At 42.4% G+C, this 20,981-nt stretch overlaps 1 protein-coding gene across 3 annotated transcripts in view; it reads left to right on the top strand.

Annotated features, from left to right (window-relative positions):
• The window catches only part of negr1 (neuronal growth regulator 1), a 121,546-nt gene that overhangs the window by 85,715 nt on the left and 14,850 nt on the right, over positions 1-20,981 (top strand). For 2 of the 3 annotated variants that reach the window (XM_037468790.2, XM_062563254.1), the window contains 2 exons: positions 3,309-3,457; positions 11,284-11,325. In XM_037468790.2, the coding sequence (XP_037324687.1) occupies positions 3,309-3,457; positions 11,284-11,325 (191 nt within the window). The remainder of the gene's footprint in view (positions 1-3,308; positions 3,458-11,283; positions 11,326-20,981) is intronic. The other variant, XM_037468791.2, reaches the window with a different exon arrangement.

The following is a 20,981-nucleotide window of genomic DNA, read 5'->3' as shown; positions in this document are numbered from 1 at the left end:
ATTAGCAATACTTAGTCATGCCCGACATCAGCGGTGACAGTGACTACGCGTGTGGGTGATGAAGTCCACTTCTTATTTCGGTGCGAGGTCGATGCAGCTGCACCAGGAGCGCTGTGCTGCCGGCTGCCAGCTCGTCTCTGTCGGAACTCGTGTGACAGTTTTGACAACCAAATCGTTCTCTGTATGTGTCACTTCTTTCCTTCTTACAATGGGACTGGGTGAATGTTTGTGTGTGGGGGGGGTGGGGTTCTTTCACTATGATTGAGGGGAGAATTGACTGGTTTGATGTTGAAACAGCAAAGAGACGATACTCCTGCTGAAATTATCAGTGACGTGTGAAACATTCGAGGAGGCCGCAGTGGGAGAGGGAACAACAGATTTTTGGATAGTTGGTGGACATAAGGTCGCACATGGTGTTTTCACTCACAGTGTCTCTCGGAGCAACTCAAGCCAAGCTCAACATCATGGGGGGGCCATGGCAAGGCCAAGGTAGAAACATGTCTTCCCTCTGGAGGTTTGTATGGTTTACAATCCAAAATGTGAGCGTTTTAACACAAACCACAACAACAAACCAAGCTTTAATTTCCACAAGAATCCCACAATTTGAAAGATCATATTGACGGCCGGTTGCTGCTAGCGGTTTTAATGATTAATAGTTAGTTAAAATCATATTATGTTGCAAATTAGAATAAATTGAGTATGAATCCTAAACTCATGCATTCATGTGCATTGAATGATATTACTAAGCTTCTGCATATAGACACCATTAGTTGTTAGAATCTGACATATTATTTAGATGACACCAATTTTGGCAAAAATAGGGAAACCTACCAAAACCCGTCTCATTCAGAGATGTTAAGAGATAACCCGGTCAAGAGTCAGTGTAGTTTAGAAGAGAAGGGAGCAGTACCCTTTGACGTTTTCTCTTTCTCCAAACGTATACGTTCCTCTGTGCATAATAATACATTTCATGACAAACTCACATCCTTGCTGAGGCGAGAGAGGGGAGACCGTGTCCAAGGGGTTCCTGAAGGAAGCTGATGATGTTTTGGCATTTTTCCCGAGGATGTTTGCTACATGACCACCAAAGTAAACAAGTATAAATGTAACAGCAAATCTAGCAGGCGCTCCAGGGGCCTGTTTCAATAAGGAGGTTCAACCAACTCTGAGTTAAAACTTGAACTCTGAGTTGACTTACCCTGAGATGGGAAACTCTGAGTTTTCGGTTACAGAACAGCTGAAATGAGTTAGTTCAATCCACTCTGAGTTGACCTACTCTGAGTTAAGCGCGTGCACCACAACTATAAAAAGCCATTATCAATGGAGCGCAGATATTACGAGTCACCATGGCAACAGCGCCAGACAAAAAGAGGTCTTCATATTTTTCACCAGCAGAACTGGATGTGCTTATGCAAGCATATGGAGAGTACGAACATATATTTTAAAAAAAAAGCAACACGGCTGCAGCGGCGAAGGACAGAGAGTTAGCTTGGGAGAAAATAGCTGCTCGAGTCAATGCGTAAGTTTACATTTGAATTACTGTTATACAGTGTTGTGTGTAATTAATTTCTATGTATTCTAAAAACTGTAATTTAATTCCGTAATTTAAAGTAAAATCTGATGTAATTGCATTAAATGCTGCATAAACTATAAAGCAATTCTGTATAAAACAATAGTGGATTTAACATCAAATTTAAAAGATATATTTTTTCAAGAATAATTCATGCAATTGTATAATGTTTATTTGAAAGCATTAAAAGTGCAGTTTCTTGTCTCTCCTTGTATTGTTCAAGTGGTTGAAGTTGATATGGGATTTAGAAAGTAATTAGTAATAAGTAGACCAATACTTTCTAGAGATAGTCATTATTACATTAATCTAATTACACTGTTGAAGAAGCCAGTTGTAGTTAGTAATATAAGTGACTTGCCCAACTGTTATAATATCAGAAGTGAAACTGGAAGAACAGTGTGTTATTCAACCTAATTTTAATTTTCATGTAGGTGCAATCCTGCACATTAATACTGTGGATGGACCTCCTGTTGACATAGTCCGCTTCATTTTCGGAAGGTGCAATGATGGGAATATGTGTGCCATCAATGCATCCAACCACATTCGGAAATCCTAAAAGGAATTCTATTATTAGTTTACTTCCAGGGGTCGCAGCAATATGCTCTTAACTGAACGTCATTTATCAGGTTAGCCTCATTTAAACCGATTTATACATCACTGACCTGCAATCCTGTGAAACTCCTCTTTGATGGCTCTCACGGGTTTGTGCCCAGGAAACAGCACAAAAATTCGGAGAAAGCGCTTAAGAGCGAGGCACACTTTCCTTACAACTCTGCAAACAGTAGCCTTACTGATATGTTCTGCATCCCCAATGTTATACAGAAAACTACCATTTGCAAAGAAACGTAACGCAACGCAAAGCATCTGCTCGGATGTTAGAGCACGGCCGCGATGGCTGATGTTTCTGATGTAAGGATGGATGAGATTATGGATGTATCTTATTGACTGTAAAGAAAAACGGTACCGCTCAAATAAAAATGAATATGGATATGACAAAAAATCCACTCTGGGTCTCAAAATCCTCTCCCGACGTAAATGCAACTCCCTACGGATTAATGCAGCCTCTTCATCCACAGGATCGTCCATAAAAGGACATGCCATTTCATTCACTTGATTTGATGCGCTCTGCGTGACTGAAATGTGCGCAATGAATGAATACCGAAAGAATGAATGAGGTGATTAAATACCACTTCCTCTTTAAAAAAGGGGAGGAGACGAAATAAACTCTGGGTTTCCCGAAGAAAACCTGCTCCCGACCAGGTTAGGTTCACAGAGTAAGTTGCCATGGTAACTGACTCTGAGTATAAGTTACCTCTCTTTCTGAAACAGGCTTGACTTACTCTGCTTTCTCAGGTTTAACATACCTCCCATTCTGAAACAGAAAACTCAGAGTTTCCCTCATTTCAGGGTTAACATACTCAGAGTTTTCACTTAACCTCCTTTCTGAAACAGGCCCCAGCTGTAGGATGTATTGTGATCCCCGTTGCACCTGCAACACAACAACGAACAAGGTGTCAAGTGGCATCGAGCGGGTTCATCTCTAGGTCATTCCTCTCCCCTCTCAGTGCTTCACAGCGTCCTTCGACGAGAACAAGGGATAAATTGATATGTAGGAGAGTGTGATAAAGTGCTTCTGAACCACCACTAAAGGACAACAAACAATTGTTCTGCCCTTCAACATTTGTGTGTATGGGTGAAAGTGGAATCGTGATTTTGTGATTCCGTTCTGCTTTTTCAGGATTATCAAGGGCCAAGGCATCGACATCAAAAGTCTCAGCTCCAGATCAGTGCTCACAGTGAACAACATGACGGAGGATCGCTACGGGAACTACACGTGTGTCGCCACCAACAAGCTAGGGACGGTTAATGCCAGTGTGCCTCTCATCCGTAAGTTGTAGTCTGATCTGCTCGTGGAGAACTGGACTGGTGGAGAATGAAAGAGTGTTGTGGAGATCAGTGTGGGCTTACATGTCCTCACAAGGGTTTCCACTTTTGCTGCAGCGTTGTTGCTGAAGGAGAAAAGCTAAAGTTCAACCCAGTGCTTCAACCGGGTGCCCACACATCACCAGAAGAGGTGGTTTCTTTGTTCCTCCTCGCCATTTTGGAGAATGTGGATTGGTTAATACAAATGCAAAGTCTGTACCTGTGTGTGTGTGTGTGGGTGTTTTGTTTCAATGTTTACATCTGCACGTGTGCTGGAGTAAAACACCAGCGTTTTTCACTCTGGGGTAAGAACGTCAATTACAGAAGTCGCTCCACGGGTCAGCCGTGCTCCGATAAATGCCAAGACGCGGCTTGACTTACGTGGTTTTCAGGACAACAGTAGGCATCAAGAGGCCAACTAATCAGAGGCCAAACTGTAGATTCATCAGTGATAGACTGCAGAACCGTTTGACACGGTTAAGAAAGCTTTCTGAATGGCAAACTGGTTAGCTCAACACCCTGAAACCAAGACGGCAAAGGTTTCCACAAAACCCCAATTTAATCCCCTTACACCAGTGCTACTGTTCATCGGAAGGCAACACCCATGTCGCTCCACGAGCAACTTCCCTGTAGAGCCTCTTGCCATAACATACGGTCCTGGTGAGGGCTTCATGTGTCTTCCACGAGGCTAATTCAAGCTCTTTGCCAGGGATATCAGTTAAAAGTCATTCTGTCATAACACTGGTTACATAATGTCAGGGTAACCGCAAGAGTTGTAGACGCTTCTGGTACTGATTGTGTCCCCATTCCTGCGTTCTTGTCATAATACAACTGCCTCACGCACCGATTTGGACTTATTGCCGTTAATCGTATTTTAGTGTACACATGCAGGGACAAGTCATCAACCAGAGGACTAAGTGGTCATTTTAATTGATCATTAAAACATGCATTAATAGTCCTCTTATGCATGTGGGAATCATAATGAAAGTGAAAAGGCTCTGTATTGTTGTAGTGCTTAACAGTGTGTTTCACCAGGTCAATCAACAGACAAGAAATAGGAAGCTCCTTGGATTCTGGTGTTCACACACTCCAGTCCACAGCTCCACCCGCTGCATGTACACTCCTTTGATGTGAAGTGGATTTCAACTACTTTCATTGTTGAAAGAACACAACACTTTTTCTTCTCAAAGACTTTTACAATATCCGTGTCCCCACATTCGCAAACTTTTTCAAACTAACTTTTTCCTAAGCCTACGCTGTTTACTGGCATTTCAGTTATTTTCTCCACTTGTTACCTGGCATCCAGCAGAAAAGACAGGAAGGGGTTGGAAAACATATTTTCTTCAATGTTTTAAAAAACGAGTGTTGGTGACAAAAGAAATCCACTTAATGTATTCAGTGATGAAACATGAACAGGTGAATTCAATTATTCAGCAGTTCGCGCTGCGCCCTGTGATAATAGCATCGTCCCTAGCAGGCCACAGACGGAGAATACAAAGACATATTCCTGTAGAGTTGGCAACTGTCAAAGGAGCACTCCACTCTCCTGTTTGTGTATGCACGGAAACATCAAAGGCTTGTCTCAGATCCTCAAATGGATGATCTTAATGTGACACCAGCGAGGCCTCAAAGGCAGAGCGGCAAAGAAACCCTCGGAATAGTCAGAGGAGGCAGCATCCTGTGCTCCTGTGCCTCCACTCCCCCTCTTTATCTCTTTGTTTCTGCTTCTATCGTTGCTTTGTCTCTCTGATTCCCTTATCTCACTCTCGTGCCCTCTCCATCTTTTGTCCTCTTTCTCCCCCTTGTCTCTCTTACCTCCTCTCTGGCATCTTCTCTAATGCACGCACACACACGCACACACACACACACACACACGCTGCCCTTTCGTTCTCATGATCTCTACTTATGGAAGAGAGGCCGATACTGCTGTTGCGCTTAATGAGAAATGGCAAGCAATCGGCGCAGCACTCGCGATGCAAATAACAAAACCCAGAGGTTAGATTTCACCCTACGGGTGACTTTGGAAAGCTATATTAGAACCAGTCGATAGCTATTGATGAGCAAGTTGGGGAGGGGGAAAGCAGGCATGCATATTTAATAGTGCATCATACATTGAGGTGAATTCTAAGTGGAAACACAATGTGAGGGTTGGAGTAGTTTATTTGTTGTCTCCATTATATAGCGAGGTTTTCAGACTGTCCTTTAGTTAATAGGTTCAACTAAATTAGTGTCACTATTCTGAAGTTGCAGGTCCTTATCCTTAAGCAGTGGAAGTCCTGTTTGTGTAAATTGAACAGTCACTTTAAATCTTTCTAGGAAAAAGCATGCCATTATCCCTTATGAGATAAACTGTGACTCTGAAAAACATTCTCCCAGGGAAAGTGAACACATACACCTTCCAAGCACAGCAGCCACTGGGAGACAGCTGTTTGGTGTCAAAAGGAACGTGGATGAAAGCATCATGGCTGAGTGCACATGTTGACATGGCTGGTTTTGACCAAATTCTGCATATTTTAAATGAGTTGGATGGCCGTAGGTTTGGATTCAATTGTGCCAGTTTTGTTTTCGACCATGTGGGTTTCTGTGCTGTTCAGCCATTAGTCAGGCATTGTGATCTCTTTCAGCTAAGTACCACTTTAAGCTGTGTGTTTAACGCTGTGCTGAAACACAAACTGAGTTCTTTGGAGCAGAAAGAAAGCATGCAACCTTTTTGCCACTACCTGTCAGAGTACTGTGTGTGTGTGTGTGTGTCTGTCACTTTATGAATAATCAGTGTCATCTGCGAATAGACAAATAGTAAAGCAGTAAAGCACTACTAATTAAATAAAAAGCCTATTTGATGGCAAATAAATTACCTTTCTGTGCTTCTACGTATGATTGCAGATGGAATATTTGTATTTAATAGATAACAACTGGAGCAGAGCCTTTACAAGTCTGTGTTTTCTCTTGATAGCTTCACTGTACAACAGAAAAGTCATTTAAAAATGTATCAGCTAAGTGGTCAGTGGTTGTAAAGAGCTAAATCAGTAACACTTAAAATCTTAGAGTGAACTGGATCTGGCCCAATTGTTACTTAGAATGTCTGTTATTTAGTCTGGCTATGTAAATGGGTGTGAGGGGTGTACTCAAGCATTTCCTTCAGATTATTTTGTGTAGAAACCAACAAGTGATTTAAACATGAGCATCTGTGTTAACAGAAATGTCCTAAAATACACAATTATTTTTAGTTTGGGGAGGAAGGAATTCATGTAATTAAAAGAGACAGGAAAAATCTGCCGCAGGTGTTACAGGTAGAAGGGAATAAAATGCTTCAGACACAAAAAGTTACTAGCGTGGGTGTTACACTCTGCATTTATTGTTCATCAACACAATATTTTGTTAATGATCAATCAACCAGTTACTTTAATTAGCCAATAAGCAATAGCACTGCAGGTTTGACCCCGGTTTGTATCCATCAGATATATTTCCGTTACACGCGAGGTTCTAACAACACTTTTTGCCGTGCTGGCTCTTCAAACCATCTGTTCGTGAAGCTGTATCACCCAAAACATAATTAAAAATATTTATATCATTTTTACCATCTTGTGCATTGTTGGCCTAATCCAAATAAAGATGGTCCTGCTTAATTTGTTCAAGGTTTTATAATGAGTCCACATGAGAATAATTGATGTTTCTTAAAAAGTAAAGAAATAACAGTAAGTGTTTCCAACAAGAGGTAATGGTAACGGGAAGTTTCCTTGAACAACACCTAGTGTTTTTCACACCAGGTTGTGTTTTTTTTTTCTTTGTGCGTACTCATGTTAGAAATATATACCCCACACATTCGCGCACACCTTCTGATTTTAGCTGAGGTATAACAATCACCAAGCTGGCAATCCCCATTTCAACTTCCCATTTCATGTGCTCGATGGAAGCCAACTTCGATGAAAAGACTGGCGCTGTTCACTCCAATTTTCCGAGGAGTCCTCCAGCTTAATTGGTCAAGCTCTTATCCCCCAGCCCACCTCGGCTTAGCCCCGGAGGAGATTTTCTCTGCCTATACCTCCGCCCTCATTTCCTCCGTTTTTGCCTCTGTCCCTCCTCCCTTCCCTGAGCAGTAATCGGAAGAGACTGATGGGGGAGAAAAAGAGTTCCTCTCTCTCCGTCTCAGTCACTGCTCGCCCCCCCCCCCACCCACCCCCCCGGGCAGGAGAGACGGCGCCGGCTAGATGGTTAATGAACGTCGTGTTCGTTTGTCACGCTTATCAATCACCGCACGTGTAGGTAGTCATTTCGACATGTCTCCTCATCTGCCATTGTTGCTGCTGATGTTGTTTGTTCCCACACTGTGGGATTGTACCTGAGTCACGGGGGGGAAAAAAGAGATGGAGGAAAATGGATGCTAAAGGCGAAACCTAAAGTGTGGGTGTGTGTGTTTGTGATTGCAGCTCAACATGCAGGGAAAAACACTGGAGATGTTGTGAGGCACCTTTTAGCCTCGTTGATTTCATCTGTGTTTTAAATAACTGCTTATTCAATCCATCGATCACAAAAGATGCTGGATCTTTGCACCATTCCTCCTTTTCTGATTGTTAGTCAGTTTTTTTTTGTTTAAAAGAACATTGTTTGATGCAGATTTTTTTTTTTCACCCAAAAAGGATCATAACATATCAAAATACGCTGAATTAATTCAACATGGTGATGGTGCAGTTTCCTTTAGTGTTGTACAATCGTTCTCCTATTTGAATGCCTGCATTTCCATACACAAGCAATCATAAAAACCATTAACATTTCCCGTCTCCCTGCAATGAGGAAAGGTTGAGTGTTCATTCTGCAGCCCAGCGGGCAATGGGCTTCATACCCACCCTCCCTCACTGACTCCTGTGGAGGCCAAACGCAGCGCTGGGAACGCTCATCCCTGAATGACTGGGCCCGGCGGACGCTCACGGGAAGATCGGGTTCTCTGGACAGCATTAAAACAAAATGTTGAAAAAAAAGACACAGGAGGAATTAGTCGTTTGCTGGCTGACAATAATGAACACGGGCTTTTTACACCGACTGTTCTGAAATCATGGAGCAACCAGTGAGGAAAAAAAAAAGGAGAAAAGAGTTTAGGAATCAGGAATGTGTCCCGGCAAGGATTTTTAAAATGCACTCAAATGGAGCATTATATTACTACCCGTTATTTTGTGGCATACTAAGTAACTTATTACACTTCAGCAGAAAATGGCAATATTCTGTCTGTTGTGGGTTTGCTAGTATTAAGATCAATGTTATTGACTGGCATGTATTTTATGAAATGCTGCGTATCTTTGGTTTTATTAGCTCGCTACTACTTCTCTTCTATTATGGACTTTTAAGGACTACAGCCTAACGCAGCTTTAGCATTACCTCCTCATTATGCTGGTGATGAGTTGAACTTGAACACAGATTCCTACAAATCATGTCCTATAAATCTCTCGTATTATCCCGTTCGGAGAGAACAAGGAGAATAAGAATCCATGAAATGAAATAGCAGTGAAAACTAATGTATTTTATCTTGCAAGTGGGCAGGATGTGCAAGGTCGACCGCCATATTGAGTGCGTGAAATGATGCATTGCTCTGCTGAATAGGAGAAAGAGCCCAAGTCAGTGTGGAGCTATGAGGGAGGGATGGCGTGTCAAAAGATATGTTCCAGTTACGGACGAGTGTCTCAGAGCTCATGAAATGATTCACTGGTGAATTCATCCTCAAGTATTAATCAGATAGCACCCGCCTGACTGTTAGGAGAAAGAGCTAAAAAGAAACTGTCTTCACATATGGGCTCCCCAAGAAGCACTTAGAGTGGAAACATTTGTTGAAGAAAAGATGACTTTCCCCACCACTGTACCAAGGGAAAAAAGACATATCATTTCAAGTTTGAGAACTGATTCCTACACAACTTACCCATCAAAAATGAATGATGAAATGGAAAGAAAGCCCATTCCTCATTGTATTTGGCGACACGGTCATTACACAGTTGTTAAAGTGCCTCTGGAGGGTGACACAGAGACCACCTATCGAGAGCGTGGTGTGTGGATGACAGTGGATCGGCCGCATTGAGCTTCATCGTGAATGGAATCAAATTGAGAGTCAAAACACCCCAGTGTAGGATGGCCCTGGAACAACCGTGGGTAGCAGTCTTTCTTTGTGTGTGTGTGTGTGTGTGTGTGTGGATATGTGTGAGGTGCAATTATGGCCGTCGCGGTCGTCTTTGTGACAGACAGGCTCCTCCTCTACAAGGAAGCCCTCTTGAACAAGCTGGTTGTTACTTTCTGTGAGGAGTATAAATAGTTGTTTAACTGCCAACGTGTACCTTGCATTGTTGTTTGCTGGAAAAAAAAGAATAGGGGGTTGAACCAGTGCATCACTTTGAGTCTGAGTTGCAGCTTTGCCACAGACCCCAGATTCTTATCCCCGAATGGGCTTTTCCTGAATTAAAGGCTTATTTATATAACAAAAAGCCATGCTTATTTATTTATTTGTCACTTTAGCTTGAATGGGCAGTTATATCTGTACACCAAAGCCACTTTCAATAATTGATGCTGCTGACCAGCGTGGATTTAGCTTTGAGCTTTGGAGGTCAGCAATTCAAAGTAAACTGGCTCAGCCATTTTCGATTCCTTGGTAACAATAGCATTGTCAACACCAAAATTATTTTTGCAAAAAAATGTCAAAATGTTTACCTTTATTACCTTTATTTACCTCTTTGCATCTCTCATCAGTCTATTGATAGAGGATCCATTCTTGACTAAACACGTGTGGCTATCCATGAATATGACTAAACATGATCTACTCGGTGTGACATTTTACTCATGCACTTCTAAAGTAAAGAAGGTCCTTTAGATCCTAAGCTGCTGTCCTCCTTTGGACACACTCAGCTCAAGTAGTTAACACACTGGACATTATTCCTTCTCCCAGATGCCACCAGTGGCTCAGCCTGCAACCAGTTCATGAGGTAATGAGAGCGGTTCCCTTGAGTCCCGCCCGCAGAGGGATCAAAGGCAGAGCGGCCTGGTACTGGTTTTTTGGTACCTCCACCTTGCTCAAGCTTCCAAGCCAGCTGAGCCAATACATCGTATCAAGGAAGTGTTATTTAGTAGTATTTTAGGAGTATTTAGTATACCGAAAGCGTGATTTAGCTTTTTCACCCAATCATAAAGTCCATGTAGCAATGATGCAAAATAATTCTTCATCCTAAGACCCCTGTGGACGCCATTGTGAGCCTTACCTACTACTGCTTTTACCTTTTCAAAGATAGGACGTCTCGCCCTGTGTCAATCTTGGCAAACAAAAGCAGCTACTGTAAATGTTATCATCCGTCAACCGCAACATTTATTTTGCCAATTGATATGACAAAATACTTTTTTCATTATTGGCTTTTGCTTCAGTATGGTGTGTGAAGAATGCGTGGCATGTGATCCTGTCGTAGGCGGCTACTGGAAATGAAATCCATGAGCCTTTGTGAGGCAATAAATAGCAAAAGGCGGCGGCCACAGGCCACGAGCCCGTCTGCACTGCCCCTGGGCCCCTGGTTCCCCTCATTTTTTGTCATGTCAGTGACCCATGCAAATGCAAAGGCAACTGGGTGGATAAAGGGTATTGTTTATGTGGCGGTTGCATCTCGCCGCAGAGACAGCGGTCCCCAATGCATGGAGAGGACTTGCCTCCATTCCCTGTCCTTTTGTCCTTGCATGCATTTTTACTTTTATTTTACGTCTCCATTCTGGTAATAATACATGAATGTCCTCTTTCCCTCCCCCTCCCCTTTACCCCTTCTCCTCCCCTGTAGCAATTATTGAACCCACCACCACTAGTGCTGTCTCAAGCCCAGGTCAGTATATGTCACCATGCTGTACACCAGATCAGCCAAGAGGTCCGCCACCTCGCACTAACCTGAGCTGAAATTGTTTCCTCCATCTTGATTTATTTCAATTGGCTGGCTGGAATGCCTGCTGGGTGTACAGCTTCGTTGTATGTCCTTTTATTTCGTTGATTTGCATTCCTTGTTTTTGTTCTGTATATTTTGGGTTGGCTTCTACAGCCTGGCTACACATATATATATATATATACGTCCTGCAGCCTATGTCATCACAACAGCCTGCCGTCGTTTCATTAAAACGCAACCACCACCCCCACGTGGAGCACACAGTCGCGTCATCAAAGTGGCTGTTCCATGGGCCTCTGGGTCTGATGCTTTTCATGATGGCTTCTACTTCTCTCTCTCCCTGGCTTCCTCACCACAAACGCCGATCATTAGTGCTGCCTAAATGCCGTATACATCAGTGGCAGGAAGCTGTTGGTGGCAACGGGCCCTTGGTTTGTTGTCTGCAAGATGGAATCTCTGCTTTCTTTGTACTTTTATCACTTGCACTCTGTCTTCATCTTCCTATCTCTCTCTCTTTTTCTCTCTTTCTCTCTGTCTCTCTGTCTCTCTCTCTCTCCCTTCCGTCTGTTCCTCCCTCTTTTGAGAACAATCAGTTGGCGCTCTGCCACCCTATTTAACCTGATTTCCTGCTAGTGCTGTTGTCAGTGCTACACTGTCAATGTCACCCTTGTCTGCCCCCCCCCCCCCCCCCCCCATCCCCCATCCCCCCCTCTCCCTCTCTTTCTGTGTTCTGCCGCTTCCACATTCCAGCCCAGAGTAATCCCCTCTGCCTGGTTGTCTTTGCTCTTTCTGTAATGGTTTCGCAGGATGTAATCTCTCATGCCGGTTACATTAATTTTTATTGCTTAATAATGTTCACGTGCACAGAAACACGTGCACTAACACAGGAAAGCTCTCACTGGCACGAACCAGCACAATGAAAACAGGCTGAAATATTCAAATATGCTCGGTTGCACTTGCAGTAACTCGTGGTCACATGAGACGATTCACGCTGCATGAGGGATTCTCTCTGTGGGGTTTTCTTTAGTGACTTTTCCTCCACCCTCCGTGGATGGCCGCTGTCGTATTCCACTGGCGTTCTGTGGAGACACTGCTCTGGATTAGCACATGTCCGCCTGCATTCTGTACCTGTCTATCTCAGCCGAATATAATTATCCATGGAGATTCTGTCAGATAGCAAGTCAAAATAAGCACAGCGGCAACCGGCAGTCCTATGCGGGGCCCTGAACTCTCGTTTAATGTAACGCCTCCAGAACAAATGACAATTTCATGGTCCAAAGGAACACCACTGGCTTCAATTGTGGAGATAAACTCACTGAGCGACCCACTGATCTTGTTTGGTTCCAAGTTAATTTTCGGATGGTACCCCGCACCCTTCCACTGAATGGCTTGGAAAAGGGTTTTTTTTCAAAGGGTTCTTCGTCCCTGCCGTTCTTTAATGAAGTTGATAATTAATTTGATCAGTGAAAGAAATCTGCTTCTATTCCCCCTGTGAATGACTTTGGGACGGTGTGCTTCCAAACTAAAGAATGACATTCTCTACGGCGAGGTAAGCAAATCAGATCTTTGGGGTGGAAACATCGTTCACCCTTCACTGCACTTGGAGTGCATGTTTCAGCCCGTCGATGGAATGACAAATGACAAAAAAATTCAAATTACATAAAGAAAAGAAAATTAACAGGCAACATCAGTCATTGTGTTTTTGTATCTAACCCGTGATGTTGTACCAGTTGTATCCGTTCAGGTTGGCTAAAATGATAATGTGTCTGTCTATTAGAACGTTTTTTACTCTGAGCTTGTGTACTTTGATCTTTCTAAGACACAATAATTCCAACTCGTATTACCAGCCAGCGGTGGTGAATAATGCAAGTCGGAGGGAGTACATATTCTTAGCTAGTTTCAAAACTCCAGAAGTTACATGGTGAAATTGACTTGAAGATGCCTAATATGGGATTGGGACCATTTTTATTCCTATTCCTGGTTCCCAGCATGGTAATGGTAACGAGAATTGGCCCGAGCTAATGATGCTAAAACAGCTACACGTCAACGAAGCATCTGGGTTTTAAGCATTCACATTCACATTAATGCTCTGAATGGTGTACACTGCTCATTTAAAGTGTGACACACAAAATAACGACATTGCACTTTAAATTGATCTACTATTCTGATGTGTCTACTAATCAGAAGAGTAACTATTAAGCTGTTCATGAGATTTGATTGAGTGAAACTAGACTACCACTGCATCACTGCATCCAGTATGGATTTCTTTGATATTCAAAGCAAGTAGTGCGTATCTAATGGCTATTTTCTTCAAGCCCTGACAAGGCTGTGTGAAGCTGAAGGTGTCACAAAACTACCACGCTACAGTATAAACCTCACTGAATTTAAATTCAAGAAAAGCAGGCTAATGACGAATCAATTGTGGGGGCGGCAGGAAGGCCGGTAATGCCAGAAAACCGGTCCGGACGTTCTCTGGGCGAGCTGGACCTGCGCGGTCTGGGGGCGGGAGCAGCGAGGAGGATGACGGACGTGATGGACGCCGTCCTGAATGACTACTCCCACTCTCTTGATGATGAACTGTGGCAGATGGACACCACATTGAGCCACAAGCTCATCCTACCAAAGAGCAAGATGCTGTGCTTCAGGCGTTCACTTGTGACCACTCAAGCCAGCTGTGACCCCCCCCCACACACACACACACACACTCCCACACACACACTCCCACACTCCCACTCAGAAAGACACACTCACCGCTCACATCCCTCATTAATCACACAGAAATGTCCTTTTTCTACATTTGTTGAAGATACAATACCAAAACTTCATAACAAATATGGTAAAATGTTCATTCGTATTTCAATGATACTGCTGATAACATAGAACTAGTTATTTAAAATAAATAGCTTGACATTTTAGATGAGAAGATATACAACCCTCTCGTATCTGAATATTTCATATGAATCTACAGCCAGCACTGGTCGGCACAAACATTTGCATTTTTGCATAATATCCTTCAGACATCAAACAGGTCACGGATGTTTTACTGTTGATGTTTTTGAATTTCTATTCTCCTCCGTAAAGACCCCTGACACTCATTCCAGGGCGTCAATAAAAAATCGTATCCTCTCCAGTGATTTCGTATCTTATCTCATCAATGTCATCCAGATATGTTCACACTTGTCAGGGAACCAAAGACAGAAATAGAAACCATCTGGTGTTGCTGCACGACAGAATCTCCTGTGCCAAAACAAAGTTGAAACTGGCTCTTTTTTTAAATGGTAGACACCACGTTTTGTTAATAGTTAAGGTCTAGAGCTTTTTTTTTTATCTTTGGCATATGGTTTTGTATGCATTTACCTAAATGTGAAGCACTAATCCAATACTCCAAAGCAGCTGGCTGGTTGCCACCCTGCCATCCCGATGAAATGTAGATCTGTGATAATAGCATCTGCTCCCACACGCTTTCACTTCTGTTTATTCCCGCAAATCACTTGACAGTGGAAAAACAATGTTCTTAACACTGTACCGAGTCCAATTTCTTGTCTTTTGCGAGGCACGGCGTACAGTGCCACTGGTTCGAGGGACACGACATGCATTATACATAGCGTGCGCGTGACTCTCTGATTCCCACGTGTCGTGTCAACTCCCAAGTAAACACAATTCAAGCAGCCTCAGCGTGGCTAAGTGAGGATGATCGACACACTACTTTGCTCCCCTATTTATGCTGTTCCCAGCCCTCATTTCTCGTAGGACTTCATAATTATATGTGTTTTATCTATCACCTGGTATCATTTCAGAGATGGAGCTAACCCAGCCCAGCATGAAGCACTGGGAGATATGAAGGAGACATTAATAAAGGTGTCTCAGTGGAGAATATGAATCGACTCGTGTTGAGCGCATCCATGATGGAGCAAGACTTGTTTACTCTTTGTTGTGTTGTTTGAAAATCACATCACAATCCCAGACTATTTTCTGATTGATTTAGAATGAGAGTAGGTCATATCGCGTTCTTTATTCAAGGTCCGGAGCAGAACATCAAAGTTAATCTACCTTATTAAATATTCTTCCAAAGTCATCCAAAAAGGGAAAGTCACTCACTCAGCTCCCCAAGGCTCGGGGAGCTGGGTTAATGGAATTATATTAGGGAGCATGTGAAGCTTCTTCTAATCAAAGAATAGCTCATTTGTATATACATTTGGGGTAATGTCTTCTTTGGAAGATTACTTTAGGTCAGGTATCCTTATTTGCTGTGTACAGATCGGACCTTAAGGCACTTTGTGGCGATCTTACACTGTGCGAAGGCTTCTAAAATAAATAACAACTTCATCTTTTTTGCTTTTTACTCAAACTGTTTCTGTCTTTAAAACAATGCATTACTTTAGTGATTAAATCTGCAGCTGACTGTTTTTCAAAACACTGCAGAAACATTCTCTAACTTTGGCCCTAATACATTATGCATCTTAGCTGTGTGTATTAAAGTTTTTACATACCTTTTATCACAATTCTTTTTCCTGATTGGCCTCAGTGGGAATTTACAGTGATAACAGTTTGAAGTATCATTTTATATTTAAATGAAAGTTCTCAGATGTTTGCCCAGTTCAACTGAGGCTCCCCGTCCTGTGGAAACTGAACAGCCTTTAATGGTCATTCTATTTCTTTTTGTTTTAAACAGCATCTTTACGTTGTCGGTTGGTCAGTATGGTGTTGCATCAAACAAAAGTTCTTATCATTTTTTTTTTACTTCAAAGCTTCAACAGCAGAACCGATAAAATAAAAAAAAAACATCTTCATTTATTTTCTGCAATATATTCGACATGTTGAACTGAGCTCATTTGTCTAAAATACTGACGATTAACAAAGTGAGTGAGGGGTCCTGCTGTTGGGCCCTGCAGTGGTGCATCAAGGTTCAATGTGCAATATATTCATATACAACATATGCTCCAACATATGCTTCATGTCCACATGGACCACTAGTTATTACTGCATGCTAGGTCATCCTGAATTAATCGGTGCTCCGTGAAAAAGGAAAATACTCACAAAATATCTGTGAAATCACTGAAGGAAAAACTTTAGTTTAATAAACAATAAAATGTTTTTGCTGCCACAGTGTGCCCTCAATTAATAATACGTATTTATGTATTTCGGCGGAGAGGAGAGATTGAGCTGAATAGATCCGGCAGTCTTTTGTTTCACTCCAGGTGAAGCCAATCGGAACACATCACTGTGTTTTCTTTGCAGACCTGTTTTGGGTGATAGATAAGCAGACTCCAGGTAAATCAAATAGAATCACACACTAGATCCTAAAAGGGACAAGCCAGGAGTGCTACAGTGGACTTTAATCCAGAGGCAATTACAATACAGTTGCTAATGTGACTGTTGATGTACTCCGAGTCCCCCCCCCCAGCTAATGACATTATAAATACAACAAACTTATGAAATATTCAATAGGATGGAACATCGCTCACTGATTAGCTAACACTGGGGTCCATGTCTGAGAAAACAGCAATAAGACTGCTCTCTCTTTACTCAGAATGCCTGGCGTCAGACATACTGAGCTACAGCTACAGATAATCCCTTTTTGGCCGTGCATTTTATTATCAGCTCTATGGTGGTATGATCAAGAGCCGTGCAAACCGTCTACAGGCACTTCTCGTCGCCACGCCCCCCCCCCAACCCCCCCCAACCGCCGTCCCGTACAGTTGGTTTTAAGGTGATGTGCTGACCTTCATTTTTCCCAAGAGCTAAGTCCAACGTTCATCGCTGGAGGGGCCTGATAAGCAGATGGCATGTCATCTATCATCCTTGACCCCTAGATCCCTGCACAATGTAAATGTATGATGGGCTTTTCTCCTGTGAAACTGAAGGCCGTGAGCTTCTCCAGTCAGAAGGGGTGTCGTTACATTTCCACCTTTGCCCCAATATTAAATGCCTAATGAAAGTAAAGCAAATAGGAAAATATAATTCTCCAGCAATATATAAGACTACTAACGACCTTGTATAATGCTCCTGAGTGCACCGTAGTATTTCTAGAATAAATTCATTTGAACACTTCGCAGAACTAATTATAACATGTGCTTTTTTGTAACAGCATATATGTTTTCATGAAATGGAGGCCATTATTTAGATTTTCTAATAGCACAGAATATGATTGCTGTTCAATCTTCTGTTTTCTCTCGGTAATTCATTTTAATGAGTATGAATCAAGGGAAGTGTTATTTTTGCTATTTGGCTGATTGGTACTCAGTGTTAGTGTGATATTAGTCATCGCGGGTTAGTTTTTCTTTTGCTGTGGCTGCCTGGGCTTTTTATCACCGTGCCCCGAAACACATTCTGAGTGCTAATACTGATTAGTTAAATGTGCGAGATAACGAGAATTACATAGATTCTGTCTTTTATTGTGCTAGGAAGGGTGCTTTAAAGCAAAGTGAGGTCTTATTCTGTTTATTTGCTTTGGTTAATTAATTGTGAAACAATTAAGATATGCTTCTTATGTAAGCCTCCAAAAATTCAGTGATTAGTATTGATTGTTCTATTGCTGCAATACACAAAACCGAAGAAAAAAAGAATCAAACTTTGTTACTAGTACAAAAATATACTTATAATCTTTAATGCAATGCATTTGGTGCTATTAAACTGATTGGCCATCAAACAAAGTTTTGAACAGATCATAAAACAGTTGATGCTTTTGGAGGCTCAAATGAAAGAATACTGTGGACTCACTTACTTCCTGGTTTGCATCCCAGGCAGGTATTTAAATCAAAGAGCCATGTTCAATCCCTACATAAAACGTACTTACTACTAATAGGTGATAGGGTTATACAGCATAAAGTGAAGCATTTCATTCAGATTTTAGGAGGACAGCTGGATTAGCAATAATAGAATATACCCTGACATTTCTCCGATTCCATTCACAACTAATTTTGGTCTGAAAGCCCATTTTTTTTACGTCTCTTCCCTCCAATATGTATAGTACAAACATGGTTTTCTCCATATTAGCCGTCATATTAGCCATTGTTCACCTGTTTGTCGGCCTCAGATACAAATGTCCGTGCTGCCCCGTCCCTTCAGCCGATTCTTACCAGACATCTCCCCGAGTCCCTCTGCCTCTCTGTTTCCAGCTCATTCCCTCGCTGCCACATGTACCGCTCTCCTCTTTGCCTCTGGTTATCTCCCTCACCTCCCGTCTCCTCAGGAGTGTCGGCCATTAAATGCAAACCTGGTCATGCCGTCAGGCCCACGCACACAAAGAAGAAACGCACAAAACAAAATAGCTGTCTTCAGAAGAACAAGAAAACAAATTCACACTTTCCTTTTTTTTTCTTTCTTATCTTTCATGGATATTTCTCAGTAGTTGTAAGGATGATACTGGTGGTGGGTATTAAAACTGAGACCTGTCTGAGCCTTTGCCTTTTTTTTAATAATTGTGCCATAGTCTTCTTTCTTTTATCTGTTTATTCCAGAGCTCTCGTTGCAGGCGGCGCTTTTATCCCTGTCGCTGTCACTTATTTTCTTTTTCTCAGGCATAACTTTTCAGTTTGCCAATCATCAAATCTCACACATCTACCGTGCTCAGAAGATCAAAGCACATCATGCATTGTGTTGGCGCTTGCGGGTCTGTGACATCCTCCTCCAGTTTTGATGTCGTATTTACAAATTGTTCTCAAACCCTGCGATCTTAGTCCTGAGTTGAAAGTTTTGCGCCGTAAGAAGAAAAGCCCCCAAAAGGGACATGGTTGTGAAATGGACATGTATTTTTTTTGTCAATTCAAATCTTTTTCAACTTTAATTGGCCCTCTCGCCACGGCAGTGGGGGGCGATTAATAAGATAATTCAGCTGGAAAGATGAGTTTTGGTGCTCCCGACATCAGACTTTCTGGAGCAGAAAATGGATAGTCATTTCCTTTTATGGCCACGAATGGCTGCTGCGGAGATTCAGTCTTGGTCTATAATTGACACACCAGGGTATATTCTCTTTCCGGACAGACTCTAATGGTCAGTGCATTAAGGAGGATGCTCGAAGAAAGCCACACACTTACAGTAGAGGCTGCGGTAAATCATAAAAGATGTCTTTCTGCCCAACTTGTAGATCTGCAACGGGTTCACACTTTGCTCTGCTTTTGGTCCTCCCTCGCTCTCATCTCTGGTGAGAGCACTCTTCAGCAGAGTTAAATGGGTGTAATTTTGAAGCAAAAAAAAGAGAGCCCTTTTAGCGGTAATGGAGAAAAAGCTGTGGACATGTTGTCATTGCCCTTGGAAATACAGTAGCTGCACTCTTGAAGCCCGGCTCAGTTGTTAGGACGCTCTCCACTACATCTCCACTATCTCCACTCCACTGCATCACTCTCGGGTTTTGTATTCAGCGCATGAGGGGCGAGGTGCTGAGGCGGTAGCTTTCATTAAGACATCAGCTGAACTGCATATTCAGACTTGCAAGTAGAATGTGCAGGGTTCTGTGATTTCTAAATCTCAAAACAGGTTTTTTAAGTCATAATAATACATATTCATATCATTCAAATTTGTGTCATTTCATTGATAATAATTGCTCATAATTCTATTTGCAATTTCAGTGCGTGTTTGCTTTAATGCCATTCTGAAGCTCCATCAGCCGGCGTGTTTGATTTGTATAGTTGCTATGGTTACAGGCCCAGGGATTACCTGATTATCACATAATATAAACACACCATGTCAACTCGCAGTTAAACAATATAGTCAGTGTTGTCAGTAACTGCAATTGTCATTTCCACACTCAGCTGATTGAACTCCTTCCTACAGTTGACCCTGAATCTGGTGGGTCACAGACCTTCATGCCGTTCCTGCTCCCTTTGTTCTAGTAATCCACCGCGTGCGTTGCACTGTGTCAAACTGGAATACTGCAACCAGTCTGTTTAGCTGAAGACCACCTTGGAAACAAGGTCCATCAGTCCATCAGTGCCCAAATACTAGAATATAATCACCTCTGAATCTATCTGCCCGGTAACTTTTTCGCGGTTGATCCCTGCCATTTTGACACTATTTTGGAAAATTTGAAGTCGGGGGGGATTGTATATGAACTTAATTCTTATATCTGAAATGTTTTACTTCCATGCGTGGACAACGTTTCATTTGAATTTTCTGTCGAGTGGAGAATATAATTATAGTTTCCATTAACACTGCCTCACAGTACTGTGTACGCTGAGGATTTATCACACAGCTTCTGTGAGGCAACTTGAATTCCAACTCTTTCCTGCAAAACTTCCCCTCTGACTTGGGGGTGTCAGCCCCCCCCCCCCCCCGGCAGCTTCTTGTGTGGTTTCATATATATTCATTTACGACAGCTGGCTGCCAACAGATTACTGGTCTTTCATGTGATTGTGCCAGAGGGGTTGAGTCTTTGTTGCCAACTATCCTCATAATACTTGAACTGCAGGAATTCTTCCCACCCATGACGTGTCTTCTCCCTGCGTGTTTGAATCGTAGAGGCACGGGGTGCCTACATGTCACTCCGTGATAAGTGTTGGGAATTGCACAGCAATTAGTTTGCCCATTCTAAACAAGCCCTGACTGACATTGAGTGGGAGATGGCTGAGGCATAAACGTAATGTGCCCACTGACTCCAAAAGGAA

The sequence above is a fragment of the Pungitius pungitius genome, chromosome 7 (genome assembly GCF_949316345.1).
Source record: "Pungitius pungitius chromosome 7, fPunPun2.1, whole genome shotgun sequence".
In the NCBI taxonomy this organism is placed as follows: domain Eukaryota; kingdom Metazoa; phylum Chordata; class Actinopteri; order Perciformes; family Gasterosteidae; genus Pungitius; species Pungitius pungitius.
This window is presented reverse-complemented; position numbering and strand designations above follow the sequence as displayed.